The sequence below is a fragment of the Dioscorea cayenensis genome, chromosome 7 (genome assembly GCF_009730915.1).
Source record: "Dioscorea cayenensis subsp. rotundata cultivar TDr96_F1 chromosome 7, TDr96_F1_v2_PseudoChromosome.rev07_lg8_w22 25.fasta, whole genome shotgun sequence".
In the NCBI taxonomy this organism is placed as follows: domain Eukaryota; kingdom Viridiplantae; phylum Streptophyta; class Magnoliopsida; order Dioscoreales; family Dioscoreaceae; genus Dioscorea; species Dioscorea cayenensis.
In genome coordinates, this window is record NC_052477.1 from 1,090,499 (window position 1) to 1,104,042 (window position 13,544).

General features: G+C 39.1%; 2 protein-coding genes across 2 annotated transcripts; one reads left to right on the forward strand and one right to left on the reverse strand.

Moving 5' to 3' along the window:
* The first annotated feature begins 1,342 nt into the window (after positions 1–1,342).
* Positions 1,343–4,630, forward strand: LOC120265979 (homeobox protein knotted-1-like 1). Its single transcript, XM_039273927.1, has 5 exons — positions 1,343–1,780; positions 1,937–2,050; positions 2,157–2,316; positions 3,905–4,152; positions 4,221–4,630. Exons 1-5 carry the CDS (start codon positions 1,574–1,576, stop codon positions 4,410–4,412), a joined length of 921 nt encoding a protein of 306 aa, XP_039129861.1. The 5' UTR covers positions 1,343–1,573; the 3' UTR covers positions 4,413–4,630.
* An 876-nt stretch (positions 4,631–5,506) lies between these two features.
* On the reverse strand, positions 5,507–7,431 carry LOC120264368. The gene is made up of 2 exons (XM_039272182.1): positions 7,267–7,431; positions 5,507–6,393 (listed from the first exon to the last, which is right to left on the reverse strand). The coding sequence occupies exons 1-2, from the start codon at positions 7,337–7,339 to the stop codon at positions 5,702–5,704; spliced, it is 765 nt and encodes a 254-aa protein (XP_039128116.1). The 5' UTR covers positions 7,340–7,431; the 3' UTR covers positions 5,507–5,701.
* Between the last annotated feature and the right edge of the window lie 6,113 nt (positions 7,432–13,544).

Genomic DNA, 13,544 nt, shown 5'->3' on the forward strand with positions numbered 1-13,544 from the left:
CTAAACTAAATACTAATATTTATTTTTTTTAATAGTGTTATATTTAGAGTAAAAAAAAATAATAATAATTAATGTGAAATATTTGAAGTAAAAACAGCAGCAGTTAAACTGAACAATGCACCCACATGAACAGTCTGGAACTCTGTGCTCTTTAAGTAAAGAGTGGATCTAATTCAGTGATTCAGAATTGATTTCAGATATAAAGAGTTATGTGAAAAATCCCCACTTTTGGTTTTTTTTATTTTTTATTTTAACCTGTTTAAATGTTTATTTTTAATATATATAAATAAATCACATTCGTTGTTATTGGAAAAAAAAATTCAAAATATATATCAAAAAAATAAACATAGTACAAACCATCAAAGGAGTCTTGATTTTTTTGATTTGTCGAATACTGACGGATAATAAAGGTTTGACAATTATTGCTTAAGTATTAACAATAGTTTTTTTTTTAATTTAATCCTCTTTTATTTCATTATTTTTGTAAAAAATACGACTAATTAATTCTTAAATAAAATATAAACATCATATATATATATATTTAATAAATATAGCTAAACAATAACTTTCACAATAAATAAGAGATAATTAACTCTTAATCTCTCACTTCATAGGGAAAAAGAGTTATAATATTTTTCTACAATACAGATAATTAATATATAATTCATAAATGATATGATAATATGATTATCAGGTAAAGCATCTAAATCTAAGAAAACACTGGTAGATTAAAAGCATAAAAATCAAACACATTAATTCATGTATATATATATATATATATAAGCTTCGATCATCCATGCTCGTTCATAGAATCAAAATCTACAAACATTATTTTCAACCATTTAGATTTGATTGATTCTTATTTAGTCAAGATACGCTTTTATAAAAAGAACATCGTAAAAATGACATGCTCAATTAACTTATGTAGACTCAAATAAATAAACCGTCAATCCTATTTTATAAAATTTTTAAAAATTAAAATAAATTAATTAATTTCAACTAACTTCATAATTAAATTCTCATTGTAATAAGATTAATGGTATTTATTTATTTGTGGACGATCTACGAACGTCCACAAATAACCATATATATATATATACATAAAATAATAAATTCATCCTGACATCTATACAAAACAAGGTGCACTTCCCCATCTATTTCCAAACCACTTCCCAATCCTAACAAATCCCATGAAACTCCTCCTCAACACTAGAGTAAAAAGGAAAGTTAAACACTGTATACCCATATTTATTACTCTCCTTATCACTTAGACAGTGATTGAAAGAGAGATCTAAAAATAAAAAAATAATAAACAAAATAATAAAAAAAAAGAAAATAGTCTAACTCTGAAAACAACCTTTGGATTTCCTAGCTTCTCACCTGCAACTCCTGCAACTCATCTCTTTCTCACTCTCTTTCATGGTCCACTTCCTGAGCTGCTACTTCTGCTCCAAATTCTCCACCTTTCTTTCTTTCTCTCTCTCTCTCTCTCTCTCTTTTATCTCTCTTTCTAGCTCTGTCTCTCTGTCTCTTTGTCCTCTTTATCACAATCTCTAATACTGCAAAGATAGATATGGGTGATCTCTATAGCATACATCCAGGGATCTGGAGAGATGATGACACTTCTTCCTCACTTCCCACTCTCCCCATACTTCCCAAACTTCCATCTCTTCATCCTCTTTCTCAACAAAACTCTAAATCTTCAGATCTCCTCAAAGCTCAGATCGCTTCTCATCCTCTCTACCCTTCTCTTCTCTCCTCCTACATCCAATGCCGCAAGGTCTCTAGCTCTCTCTTTCTCTCTTTCTATATATATATATATACACACACACATATGTATATATATATATATTTCTCTCTATATATATATAGATATATAGATAAACAAACTGAAGTCATGACTTTCCTTTTTCTAACTAGAATAACTAACTTGCAGGTTGGCGCGCCACCGGAAGTAGCAACACTACTTGAAGAGATCTCTTCTGAGCAGCACCACCCCACCATCATCTCCGGCGAGCTCGGTGCTGATCCAGAGCTTGATGAGTTCATGGTTACATATATATATATATACACACATAGATTCATTCATGCAACTTTCTGTTTTTTTTTTCTTTGATTTTTTTGTTGAAATGATATATATATATATATATATGAAGGAATGTTATTGCCGAGTTTTGGAGAAGTATAAAGAGGAGCTAAGTAAACCACTGGATGAAGCTGCAACATTCTTGACAGAGATTGAAACACAGCTTGGGGATCTCTGCAAGAGCTCACATTCATCATCTTCTTCAACAACAGCGATTAACTCATTCTCTGGTAAGATCTAATCACAATGGTTTTAGTGTGTTTGTTGTTTGTTGTTGTTGTTCTACGAGCAGTCAAATCATGGCCATGCAACTGGGTTCAGTGTTGTCAGAACTCTATATTGCTTTTAGGGTTTCCTTTTTATTTCTAGGGTTTGTGCTTTTTTTTTTTCTTTGTAGTTTTGATTTTTTTTTTTTGGGTTAATTTTTTTTTCTTCTTCTTGTTTAGGTTTGATGATATCTATCATATTTAATTCTCTTCATCAAGTTAGGGTTTTCATCTTCTTGCAGGAGCAATGAATACTAGTTGTTGCCTTTGTTGGTTTTTTAATTTGCTAATAAATTTCATCTCTTTACTCTGGACTAGACTTTGCATTTGCTCCTTTTTTCCATTGTTTAATATTTTGTTTTGTATAATAATAGCAAGGTACTTACTTGTAAGTCTGTATGTTTTCTAGGTTACTAACTTTGTGGGATTGTCACCTAATTGCATTAATTGCATGTTCTAAATCAGTTGCAGTAATATCATGTAGTTCTTAACTTCTTAACTCTTTGTAGAGAATTAATGGTTCCTATCAAAAAGTCTTTCAACAAGTGTTAAGGATCATTTAAATAATTTAGGAAATCGATGATCGCAAGAAGTTATTATATATCATCATTATTTGGTACAAACATTAATTTTGTGAAATGACTAGTTATATAAATCAAAGTTTAGACGGTAAGATGTTCGGATACTCGACTTGTTTTGGGTTTTCAAAAGGGTAGAGAACATGATTCTGCGGAAGTTGATCTCATCAAATCGAAAACCAAGCATAGCAACTAGAGATGCCGATGTATATCTATTGTAAAATATATCGAAGATTTAATTGACAGAACATTTAGGAATGATAAAGTTCCTTCGAATCATTATGTTGCTGAAAAATGAAAATAGCACCGTGATAATTCATATAAACTAATAGTTGTAACTTGTTCTCCAACTTCTTGTTTATAAACTTTATAGAATATGATACGTGGTGTAATTTTGTATAAAAATTCAGCATCATGGTGTATGTATGCTTTCTATATCAGATTGATCGCAGTTTATTATCTTTCACATTGCATGAATTTGTTTGTTTGAGTTTTCAACATAAATATTATATAATGAGATTCCAATTCTTAGCATCAAAGAAGAATTATCATAGGAAACTATTATCGATTTGATTAATCTCAATAACTAGAAGTTGTTTATCTTTTTTGAGATCAAAAGAGAATAACCATCATGATCTACCATTGTTTGTCAAAATTTTCCATAAGAAACAGTGTTTTATATTTATACTTGCACTGATATATATGATCAGTTGTGATAAGAAAGCATATTTGGATCCAAAAGAGCACTGATACTACAAATGCATTATTCGGTTAACTATGTCTGTAGTGTTTTTTCTTCGTATTGTTCTTTGTTAACTGCTTTCAGTGCTTTTCGTATTTCTCTTGATATTGTATCGACAGCTAGGCAATATTGATCTCATTAAGTGAGAATTGAAGTGCACTTGTTTAAAGATATCATAGAATCAAGTGACAGTCCCAATGTTTTTAAGCTTTTGTTTTTTGAACATTAATAGATGAAGCAGCAGGGTCATCTGATGAGGAGCTAAGCTGCGGAGATGTGGATGCATCAGAAAGCCGGGAATCCGGGACACGGTTTCCCGACCAAGACTTGAAGGAGATGCTTCTGAAGAAGTACAGTGGATATCTAAGCAACTTAAAAAAAGAATTCATGAAGAAAAGGAAGAAGGGTAAGCTACCGAAAGACGCGAGACTAACATTGCTCGACTGGTGGAACTCCCATTATCGATGGCCTTACCCGACGGTAACTCATCGAACTTTTACAAAGACATTTTGTTCATTGAAAATTGAAGAATTCTTTTCTTTGTTCAGGATGAAGAGAAGGTAAAGTTGGCAGAAATGACAGGTTTGGATCCAAAACAGATAAATAACTGGTTTATTAACCAGAGGAAGAGACACTGGAAGCCTTCCGACGACATGAAGTTCGCTCTCATGGAGGGTGTCAACAGCGGAGGGAGTGTGACGACATTGTATTTCGACAAAGGTGCTACCATTGATCCATGAAAATGATTCGTTCGGCTTCTATTCTTTTTCGCTTTTGTTTCGTATAGTGTTTGTTGATGAATCTATATGCAGTGATCATTGATGATTTACATCTGAAAGTTTTTAGATGTATTATATATATATATATGACACCAAATCATTCTGGTTTGAAATGTCAGCCTTTTTCTTACTATTTATTTGTTGTTTTTATTTAATTTCTGATCTTCAAACAATCAATACATGAGAAAAGGTGGTTCTTTTGTGTCGTTTGTTCTCAGGATTCAGAAATGTTTCTTTGCTGGCATTTGTGAATGTATGTCTACTAGGGGTGTTATTGATCAAGTTCCAGGCTAAGTGGCAAGGTACTCAAGCTCGAGCTTGGTTGAAAACTCGATGCTTGATATTCTGTTTGAACTCTTCTGAGTTTTTGTTTTTTTGTTGTTCAAAGCTTGTTCTATACATAAATCAAGCGTATTGAGATTAAGCTCTATAAAAGCTGTAAAAGCTAATAAATTTGATTTGATTATAGATATTTTTATATTTGAGTTTGAACTCAATTGTATATTTAAAGTAATTTTAGAACAAACTAACCTATATATTATAGATATAAATTCAACTTCTCGATTAGGCTCGGGAGTACTCTAGCCGTGTTCAAGTCTGGCCAAGTCAAGTTTGAGTCCGAAGTCTGAATCTAGCTTGAGTAGCTTGCGATCCGAATGTCTACCACGTAGATTTCTAAATTTGTTGATGTTTTTAATATTTTTCCTTCGAAGATGGTTATATTTTTATTCTAAAAAATTGTATATATTTGGTTGAAACTTCTCAATTTTAAACTATTTAATTTCAAGCAGTGTAAATCCAACTGGCCTGTAAACATGGCTCAAAATATTAACAATCAGGTGGGGATTTAGTTTTCTTCATTATTTGAAAATTAATTTTCATAATTGAACGTATAAAATAATATAACAAAAAAAATAGTTTTCAATTGGTCTTTGTGAGTTCCTATCAAATATCACACTTCAGCGACTTCCCAAGAAGTATAACAATGTCAAAAAAAGCACACATTAATCATACCATTTTTTTCAACAAAAATAAAATAAAATAAAGATAAATAATCCTGAGAATATTAGTCACTATGATAATACAAAAAAAGCTGAAAGGAACAGCTATATAATTAACATCACATTCAACAAAAATATACTGACAACATGCTCAACACTATAATTTACAGAAACATTGATTCATAAAAAATGTTATTCTATATCATGTGATAAAAATTCAGCATAAATTTTGTGCAGCATCACCATGTCTCAGAAAAGACTCCAACCTTCTGAAGACTCCGAATTCTCTTCTTGAGTCTGATAGTACTCAGAACTTTCGTCGTCTCGCCTCCAATAATTGCCTTCATTTTCTTCTGCATTATAAACATCTTCGGAACCAGTGTTTGCTTCTGGTTCGACAAATTGAAGCAAATAATGCAATCCATTGCCGATATCGTATACCATCAGTCCTATCCTACCTCCAACCCAACTGCCAAAATGACTTCCCATAAGATAACCTAATTTGCCGAGTCTCTGTTCTCCGTGGAATCCTCCGGCATAGGTGCCAAACAATGTGCCTATACCCCTAAGAAAGCCTTCGGTCATTGAACCACCATAGTATATCGCTTCGAAAAAGTCCCAACCTGAGGATATGATTGGTCCTGTGATGCGTTTGGCTTCCCTCGTGGCCTGCTTTGCGGCTTTTGTTCCGGCCTTTTGTGCCTCCTTGGCCGCGACAGCGGGAGTCAATCCTCCCGTCAGTGCCTCAGTGAGTGCAACCTCAGTTGCACGTTGCCGTATTTTCTCAACATGAGCACTTCTGATACTATACACGTAGAGCTTTACACCTTCTTTCGCAACACAGGCCAGACTACCGGAGCCCATATCGAAGCAGTTCAGAAAGGTGAACTTCCCACTCTTTGATGATGCTTCATCTCCGACAAACTCCCTAAATTTCTCAGCTGCAACAAGATGAGCAGAAAACTGATACTTTTGATTGTTTTGCAGAGGAGGATAATTAATCACTTTCTCACGTTTGTTAATAATCGGAAAATAGTTTAGATGCTAAAATGAAACCACAATTCTTAAGATTGCTCATAAATCTAACATCACACAAAGAAAGTAAATCCATATGAACTTCAGTGGCATTATCCGAAATGTATTACATAGTAATCATTAAAAACCTAAGTGGTTCAATAATGTATATAAAAAAAAAAAATTATTCATGGGTTTCCATTACTTGTAGTTTAGTTTTCTATTCCAAAGGTATTGTTATATGATCGCCTATTCGAACAATTTACAACTACCTATTGTGGGATAAATTAGGGAAACCGAAACTACTCAGAGACAAAAGGAAGACTGAAATATGATCATTAATTGATCTTCCGCATAAAAAAATTGAACATCTTAATATGCAATTGAATTAGTAAGTGATTTCAACTCAATTACTTGTAACCCTAACAAAGATAAGTTACCATACAGACTAAATTTCCATTTAGATTTGATCAAAATTGAAAGTTCAAACAAGAGTGAACATGTATTTGGAATCATAAACACATTGAAATTTTTTCACATCATTTTATTCAATCACTTTGATAATCTTTGGATTTGCTCAATTCCTACTTCCCCTGAAAAATTGGCAGAATTTCACATCTATAACTTCATTAATCCTTGAAAATAACACCAAGATAATATTTTTGATACTAAAACGAGCTCCACATCATGATTTCAACAAGAACACACCATAATTTCATCAAATACCAGATCAAAAGCCTAAAATCCAAACCATAATTTCCAAAATTAGAAGAAAAAAAAGAGGAATTGAGAAGGAGAACCTGTCATGCTGAGAACAATGATGCCGCCAATCAAGAGGGCGAGCTGAACCCGCCGCTTCTGGATGTCTATCATCCTTCCCCTTCAAGATCAAAGCCCTAACCCTAACCCTAATTTACAAACCAGTTTGGGGATTTTCAGTGAATTTAAGAAGACGCACTATTAAAGAAAGGAATAAACTTTAAATAAATAAATAATAATAATAATAATAATAATAATAATAATAAATAATTCAAAGTCAATTAAATGATGCTTTCTCGCTTTATCATCATTTGTGAAACGCGGATTCCCGTTTCCCTTTTTGGTTTTCTTAATATATAAGCTTTAAAAATTTTAATTGCCACTGTCTTCGCTCCACTCACCGGACTTCGGAATGCCGACACTTGCTAACTTGTAAGCGATGTGGGGGAGTGAGGCATATGGCCTCTGGATGTCGGGTGGAGCTGCCGTCACCGCCCAGACGGCGAAGGGCACGACCACCATCCAAAGCGAAGGGCTCCGACTGGGGGGCTCGCTCGATGGCGCCCCAGGTGGTCTCGCGATCGAGCAGCGATTGGCCAGTCTTCATCCTCGGGAAGGTCGGTATCTCGCTCTCGCTTACGCAGGAGACAGCGAGATTGAGGAAGGACCTGGCGAAGATCATCGTCCTTGACGTCATCTCCGGACAGACTAGTGAGGAAATCTTGCTGGAATTCCTTCCAGGCGCCTTGAATACACCGAGGGTCGAGGCGGTATCACGAGTTCGAGGGAACTCTTTTCTCGCAACACTGCGGCGAAGATGAAGCGATCAAAGGTCGATGAGGTTGCGGAGCTCGACTGCCATCGAGATTGGGCCCGTCGTCATCTCCATCTCACCCAGTGGAGCGGCGGAGGTTGGCTCGATTGGCTCAGCATCCGGTAGGGGCCAGGTTCTTCTCATCTGGAACCTTCCCCTCCATGCGTGGACTTGGCCAGTATTGGTGGAGCTACTAAAGCCCGATCGGAGAGTGGTGGCGATCCCCCAACCGAGCAAACCTCATAAGTCGTTCCTCTCGGTTCTCGTTCGATGTCATCAGAGGGTGTCTTTGCCTTTTGAGATCTCCCTAAGCTTTGGCATGAGGAGGTTCATGGTTCTGATAACTGATAATAAGCTGCCTTTTCCGGAGTTTAGACGGGAGCTGGAGAAGTTCTGCTACTCCTCGACGGAGCTGGAGTGTGAGCAGTGGTGGAGGCATCTCGTCAACCTAAATTCACTCATGAAATATCGAGAGGAAGCTAAAGGAAAGGAGGTGAAGGGTTCCCAGCATTCAGAGATGGGAAAGGAGCAACGTGAACGTCTTTGGAGGCCAAGGAGTCAAGCGATAGAGACCCGGCCGGTGAGCGATGCTCCCGGGGTCCAAGCTCTCACCGGACCGGTGAATAGTGATCACAACCCTACAGACTCCTACCTCTTCTTTGAATATTGTTGTAGAGGCCCCGACCCGGTGAGAGCTTCTCCCGGGGTCCCGTTAGTATCTCCGTCCCTCTCCGGGTGGGGGTGGCCAAGGGATTCGGCGATCGCAGTGTGAATCACAATGACGTTGATCTCGCTCGGTCCATCGGTCCTTCTCCGGTGGATCTTGGTGAGAGATTTAGGGTCGGACCGAGGGATCAAAGAAGGTGCATGGGGATGCATGTGCTTCGTCATACATTCCCCCTGCTGTCGAGTGGGGATTGGTCAGGGCTACTCTCGCTCCAAGAGTCAGAGACTGCAGCTTGGAGTGCAGGTCGCATGATGGTGACTCTCGGGGGTTACTAGCGTGCGGTGGCGAGGCTCGATGAAGGGAGGAGTGCTGATCTCAAGGCAGCTGCTTCTCTTAAGTTGGGTGGGCCACATAGTGAAAAGCCCATTCCTGTTTTTGGGCCCTCTCCTGTGAGCCCTGGCCCGAGTGAGGATTTAATTAGTATGGGGGAGATTGAACTGAATTGCTTAGATAGGGCTAGTGGGCCTGAGCTTGCTGGGCCGATTAACAAGGATTGTTTAAATGAAGAAGGGAGCAAAATTATTGATGGGAAGGAAAGCTCCTATTGTGATCCATCAAAACCACCGGATGCTTTTAATCCTCCACCAAATTTTAAGTGGGCTTTTCTTCACGGTTTTTAGACCCTTGTTCCAACTATGTTCTCAACTGATGTCACTGTTGCCTCAGCTATTAATTCTCGGTCCGACCCACTCGAGCATAATGAGCCACGGGGGGGTGATCATCATGATGATAACCTACAAGGCACGGAAATCCATGGGGACAAAGAATCGAGCAGGAGATCTATAGCTCAGATAGTAGACATTCGATGACTACGAGGCCCGACTTTGAGGGAGAAAGTTCGTGAGATTCTGCTCAATGGTCGGGGACCGAGGACCCTAATCAGGGCACAAGAAGGAGTGAGCGCAGGGAAAAGCCCTCATCCAGATGGAATGAGGAAGCGGGTTTTATTTCACAACCATCTCGTTCAGTGAAGAAGAAAGGGAACTCTACCTCGCCTTGTGAAGGTACTGCTCCCAACCCCTTCTTATATCCCGAATGGAATGATATTCAATTGCTTAATTATTGCAATGCATGTGGTATTTCTTTTTGATTCTCTGCATCATCAAGAAAAATGTTTTGCACATATCCGTATGCTTGAATCAACTCGTTCGGTCACCTTAGGTGATGGGGAGAGGACCATACTGTTGAGGTCCTCCCCAGGGAAAAATTAGTTTTTTTATGAATATTATTAATTGGAATGTACGTGGACTAGGATTACCTTCTAAGCGTTTCCTAGTTAAAGATTTCCTGACACTTCATCATGCGGACATTTGTTGCTTACAAGAGTCAAAGTTGAGCAGTGTAGACATGTCCATTTGGAGATCCATCGGGGATCTCGTCTTGACCACTTTGCTTTCCTACCCGCCATTGGCTCATGGGGGAATTATTGTGGGATGGAACAATTTGCTTTTTGACGGAAAAGTGCTTCATGTTGGCTCTTTTTGCCTTTCTATCGAATTTATTAATAAGGCAAAACAATATTACTTGGGTGTGCACTTCTGTCTATGGGCCTAATGCTAGGAACCTGAAACAAAGTTTTTGGAATGAAATTCGTTCCTGTCAACCGGGTGGGGGGTTACCTTGGGTCATTTTGGGGATTTTTAACTCGATCTTTGCTTCTTTTGATAAGTCAAGTGGGGTCACTAATCGTGAGGACATTAGATTAGCTCAAGCTTTTTTATGTGACCTACAATTGATGGAACCCCCGTCCAATGGGAATCGGTTTACTTGGACCAATGGACAGTCTAACCCGATTTGGGTTAAGCTTGATCGATTTTTGATTAACTCTCACTGGGTCACGTTATTCCCCAAGGTCTTACAAAACTACACGCTCAGTCGGGATCTGATCATGTTCCGATTAGACTGGAAGTAGGTTTTCATTTGCCTAGTCCTAGGTCTTTTCGTTTTGAGCAAGCATGGTGTCTAACTGATAATTTCGATATGCTCATCCGGGAGTGGTGGAGCTCTCCCAACCCCCAGTGGGTGTGGGGCCTTCATCTTAGCTAAAAAGATCACTAGTTTACGGAGAATCTTAAGACACAGGCAAAATTTGAGTTCGGATCCATCAAGTTGAAAAAACTTGGGATTTTACATGAGATGGATGTATTGGATCGCATCGGAGAGACTCGTTCTCTCACTCTGCTGAGATAAATCTTTCGAGGTCCACACGAGGACGGAGTTAGGGGCGATCCTTAAGCAGGAGGAAACCTATTGGAAGCAAAGGGCTAGGATGACTTGGTTCAAAGAGGGGATGAAAAATACTAGATTCTTTCATTTAGTCGCAAATGGGAGAAGAAATCGAAACTTTATTCCGTGGGTTTTGCGGGATAATGTTCGGGTGGAAGACGTTGAGGGTATTGGAAGAGCGTTCACTTCTTTTTATCAAAACCTTTATGGCACGGAGCAGACTTATAGACATCGGATTAACTGGACAGCACTTTTGGGGAGCAAGGGTATGCATAATTTGTCTAACCTGGATGCTCCCTTCACTCTGGAGGAAATTAAAGTGGCGGTATTTGGGATGAGGGCTGATAAGGCACCAGGCCCGGATGGTTTTCCTATGTTGTTTTTTCCGAAATTCTGGGACATTGTTAAGGCGGACATTTTTTTACTCTGTGAAGATTTTTACTGGGGGCGTGCCAACCTTGAAAGGATTAATTGGTCAAATATTGCACTGATTGCAAAAAGGCAAGGTCCTCAAGACCCCTCACATTATCGCCCAATTAGCTTGATTAACTGTTCGCTGAAAATCATCACCAAAATCCTTGCTAACAGGCTTAGCACTAAGATTGATGATTTAATTGATCCAACTCAGTCAGCGTTCATAAAAGGAAGATGCATCACTGACAATATTGCTACTGCTCAGGAACTAATCTTCTACATGCAGAAGCATCATCTCTTGGGCCTTATTCTTAAGGTTGACTTTTCTAAGGCCTTTGACTCTGTTGATTGGGGCTTCCTCCTGGAGCTGTTAAGGGCAAGAGGGTTTGGTGAAAGATGGATTGGTTGGGTTCGAACTATCTTGGCCTCTTCTAAGGCTAAATTCCTCGTCAACAACGCTCAATGTGGTTATGTCCGCTTTTGTAGGGGGCTAAGACAGGGGGATCCTCTCTCCCCTTTGTTATTTGCGCTTGTGGTGGATGTTTTAAGCTCAATGTTTAATCATGCCCTTAACACGGGGATTCGCATGGGATCCCACTTGGGGGTTCAGGGGTCAAAAATGTCAGCCTACTGATGCTGACGATGATCTCTTGGTCATGTCTCTTTCGGAGGGTGGAAGATCTTAGGATTATCAAATTGATCCTTTATGTGTTTGAGGGGCTTTCTGGTCTAGCGATCAATTCTGAAAAGACATGTCTTTATACCTCACAAAAGAATCTTGAACCTCAGGCTTTCCTTGCTAGGGGCGCTCCACTTTGCTTACATTGGCGTTCTCCCTTTGACCTATCTTGGGATACCTATCTGCGGGGAAAGCGCGAGGCGGGGGATCGGGATATCTTGATCAATAAGGTTAGATCCGGATCGGAAATTTGGAAGTCCAAATTTCTATCTTTGGGGGAAGATTAACTTTGTTGAATTACGTCCTTCTTGCCATTCCCACCTATTGGATGTCCTTATTCAAAGCTGCCTTGTTGGGTGATTAGGAGCATTGATAGAATTAGGAGAGACTTCCTCTGGTCTGGCCCAGACGTGCATCATCCTAAGATTCGCTTAGTTAACTGGGCAAGATTGTGTCGATCTAGAGAGCAAGGGGGTTGGAATATTCTCAATTTGGAAGTGTTTAATAATGCCCTTCTCGGCAGTGGTGGTGGAAGATCATTCTGGGGGCTAGATGGTGTGGGGCCGAGATTTTTAGAGAAAATTATTTTGGTAGCGAGCCAACACGGAATCTTTTTCCATAAACGATATGGTAGAAGATCGGTCTTCGGAATGGTATCCTCAAAAATCTTACCGCTTTCCCGGGAAAAAAACATTTGCTCTACGGTTAAAGGGGATCTACCACTCTATTCGAGCGATAGCGGGTGGAGGGTCGTGCCCTCGCGACATCCAGCCCCATTTGTTCCACGTCCTCCGAGGGACAAGGAGAGCACGAGTCGGGATTTGCTCGATGGGGGTTGACCCTCCCTTTCGGGAACTTCTCTCGGGAGGGTAGTCTGATTACTTCTCTTTGCCTTCAGAATTGCGCAATTAAAGATGATCGAAGTTGGGGGCTCTCTTCTAACGGGGTGTTCTCCGTCAGATCCTTCTATCATTTCTTGAATGATGGAGGGCTCCGTTGTAGATGGACTCCCTCCATTCTCAAGGGTTGCTGCCCCAGGAAAATTAATCTCTTTAATTGGTTGGTTTGGGACAACAAAATTCTTACCCTACAAAACCTTGCGATTAGGAGATGTAATATCCTCCGGGAAATCACTTGTGTGATGTGTCACTCCGCGATTGAGTCGGCAGATCACCTTTTCTCCCAATGTTCTGTTGCCTCTCAAATCTGGGGTTTTTTTTGCCAGTTTCTGGGCGGCCATCGCACCCCTTTTTCTCTGATGGATCTGTGGGGGAATTGGCGTTCCCAGGTTACTAAATCCTTGATTCCCTCTTGGGATTTGATCCTTCGAGCTATAACTTGGAATATTTGGTTGGAGAGAAATGCACGCATCTTTGATTGTGCTTGTTCATCTACTACTTCAGTTATTTTTAAGATTATTCATATGGTGCTTATGTGGATGAATGCGACTCCCGATTCA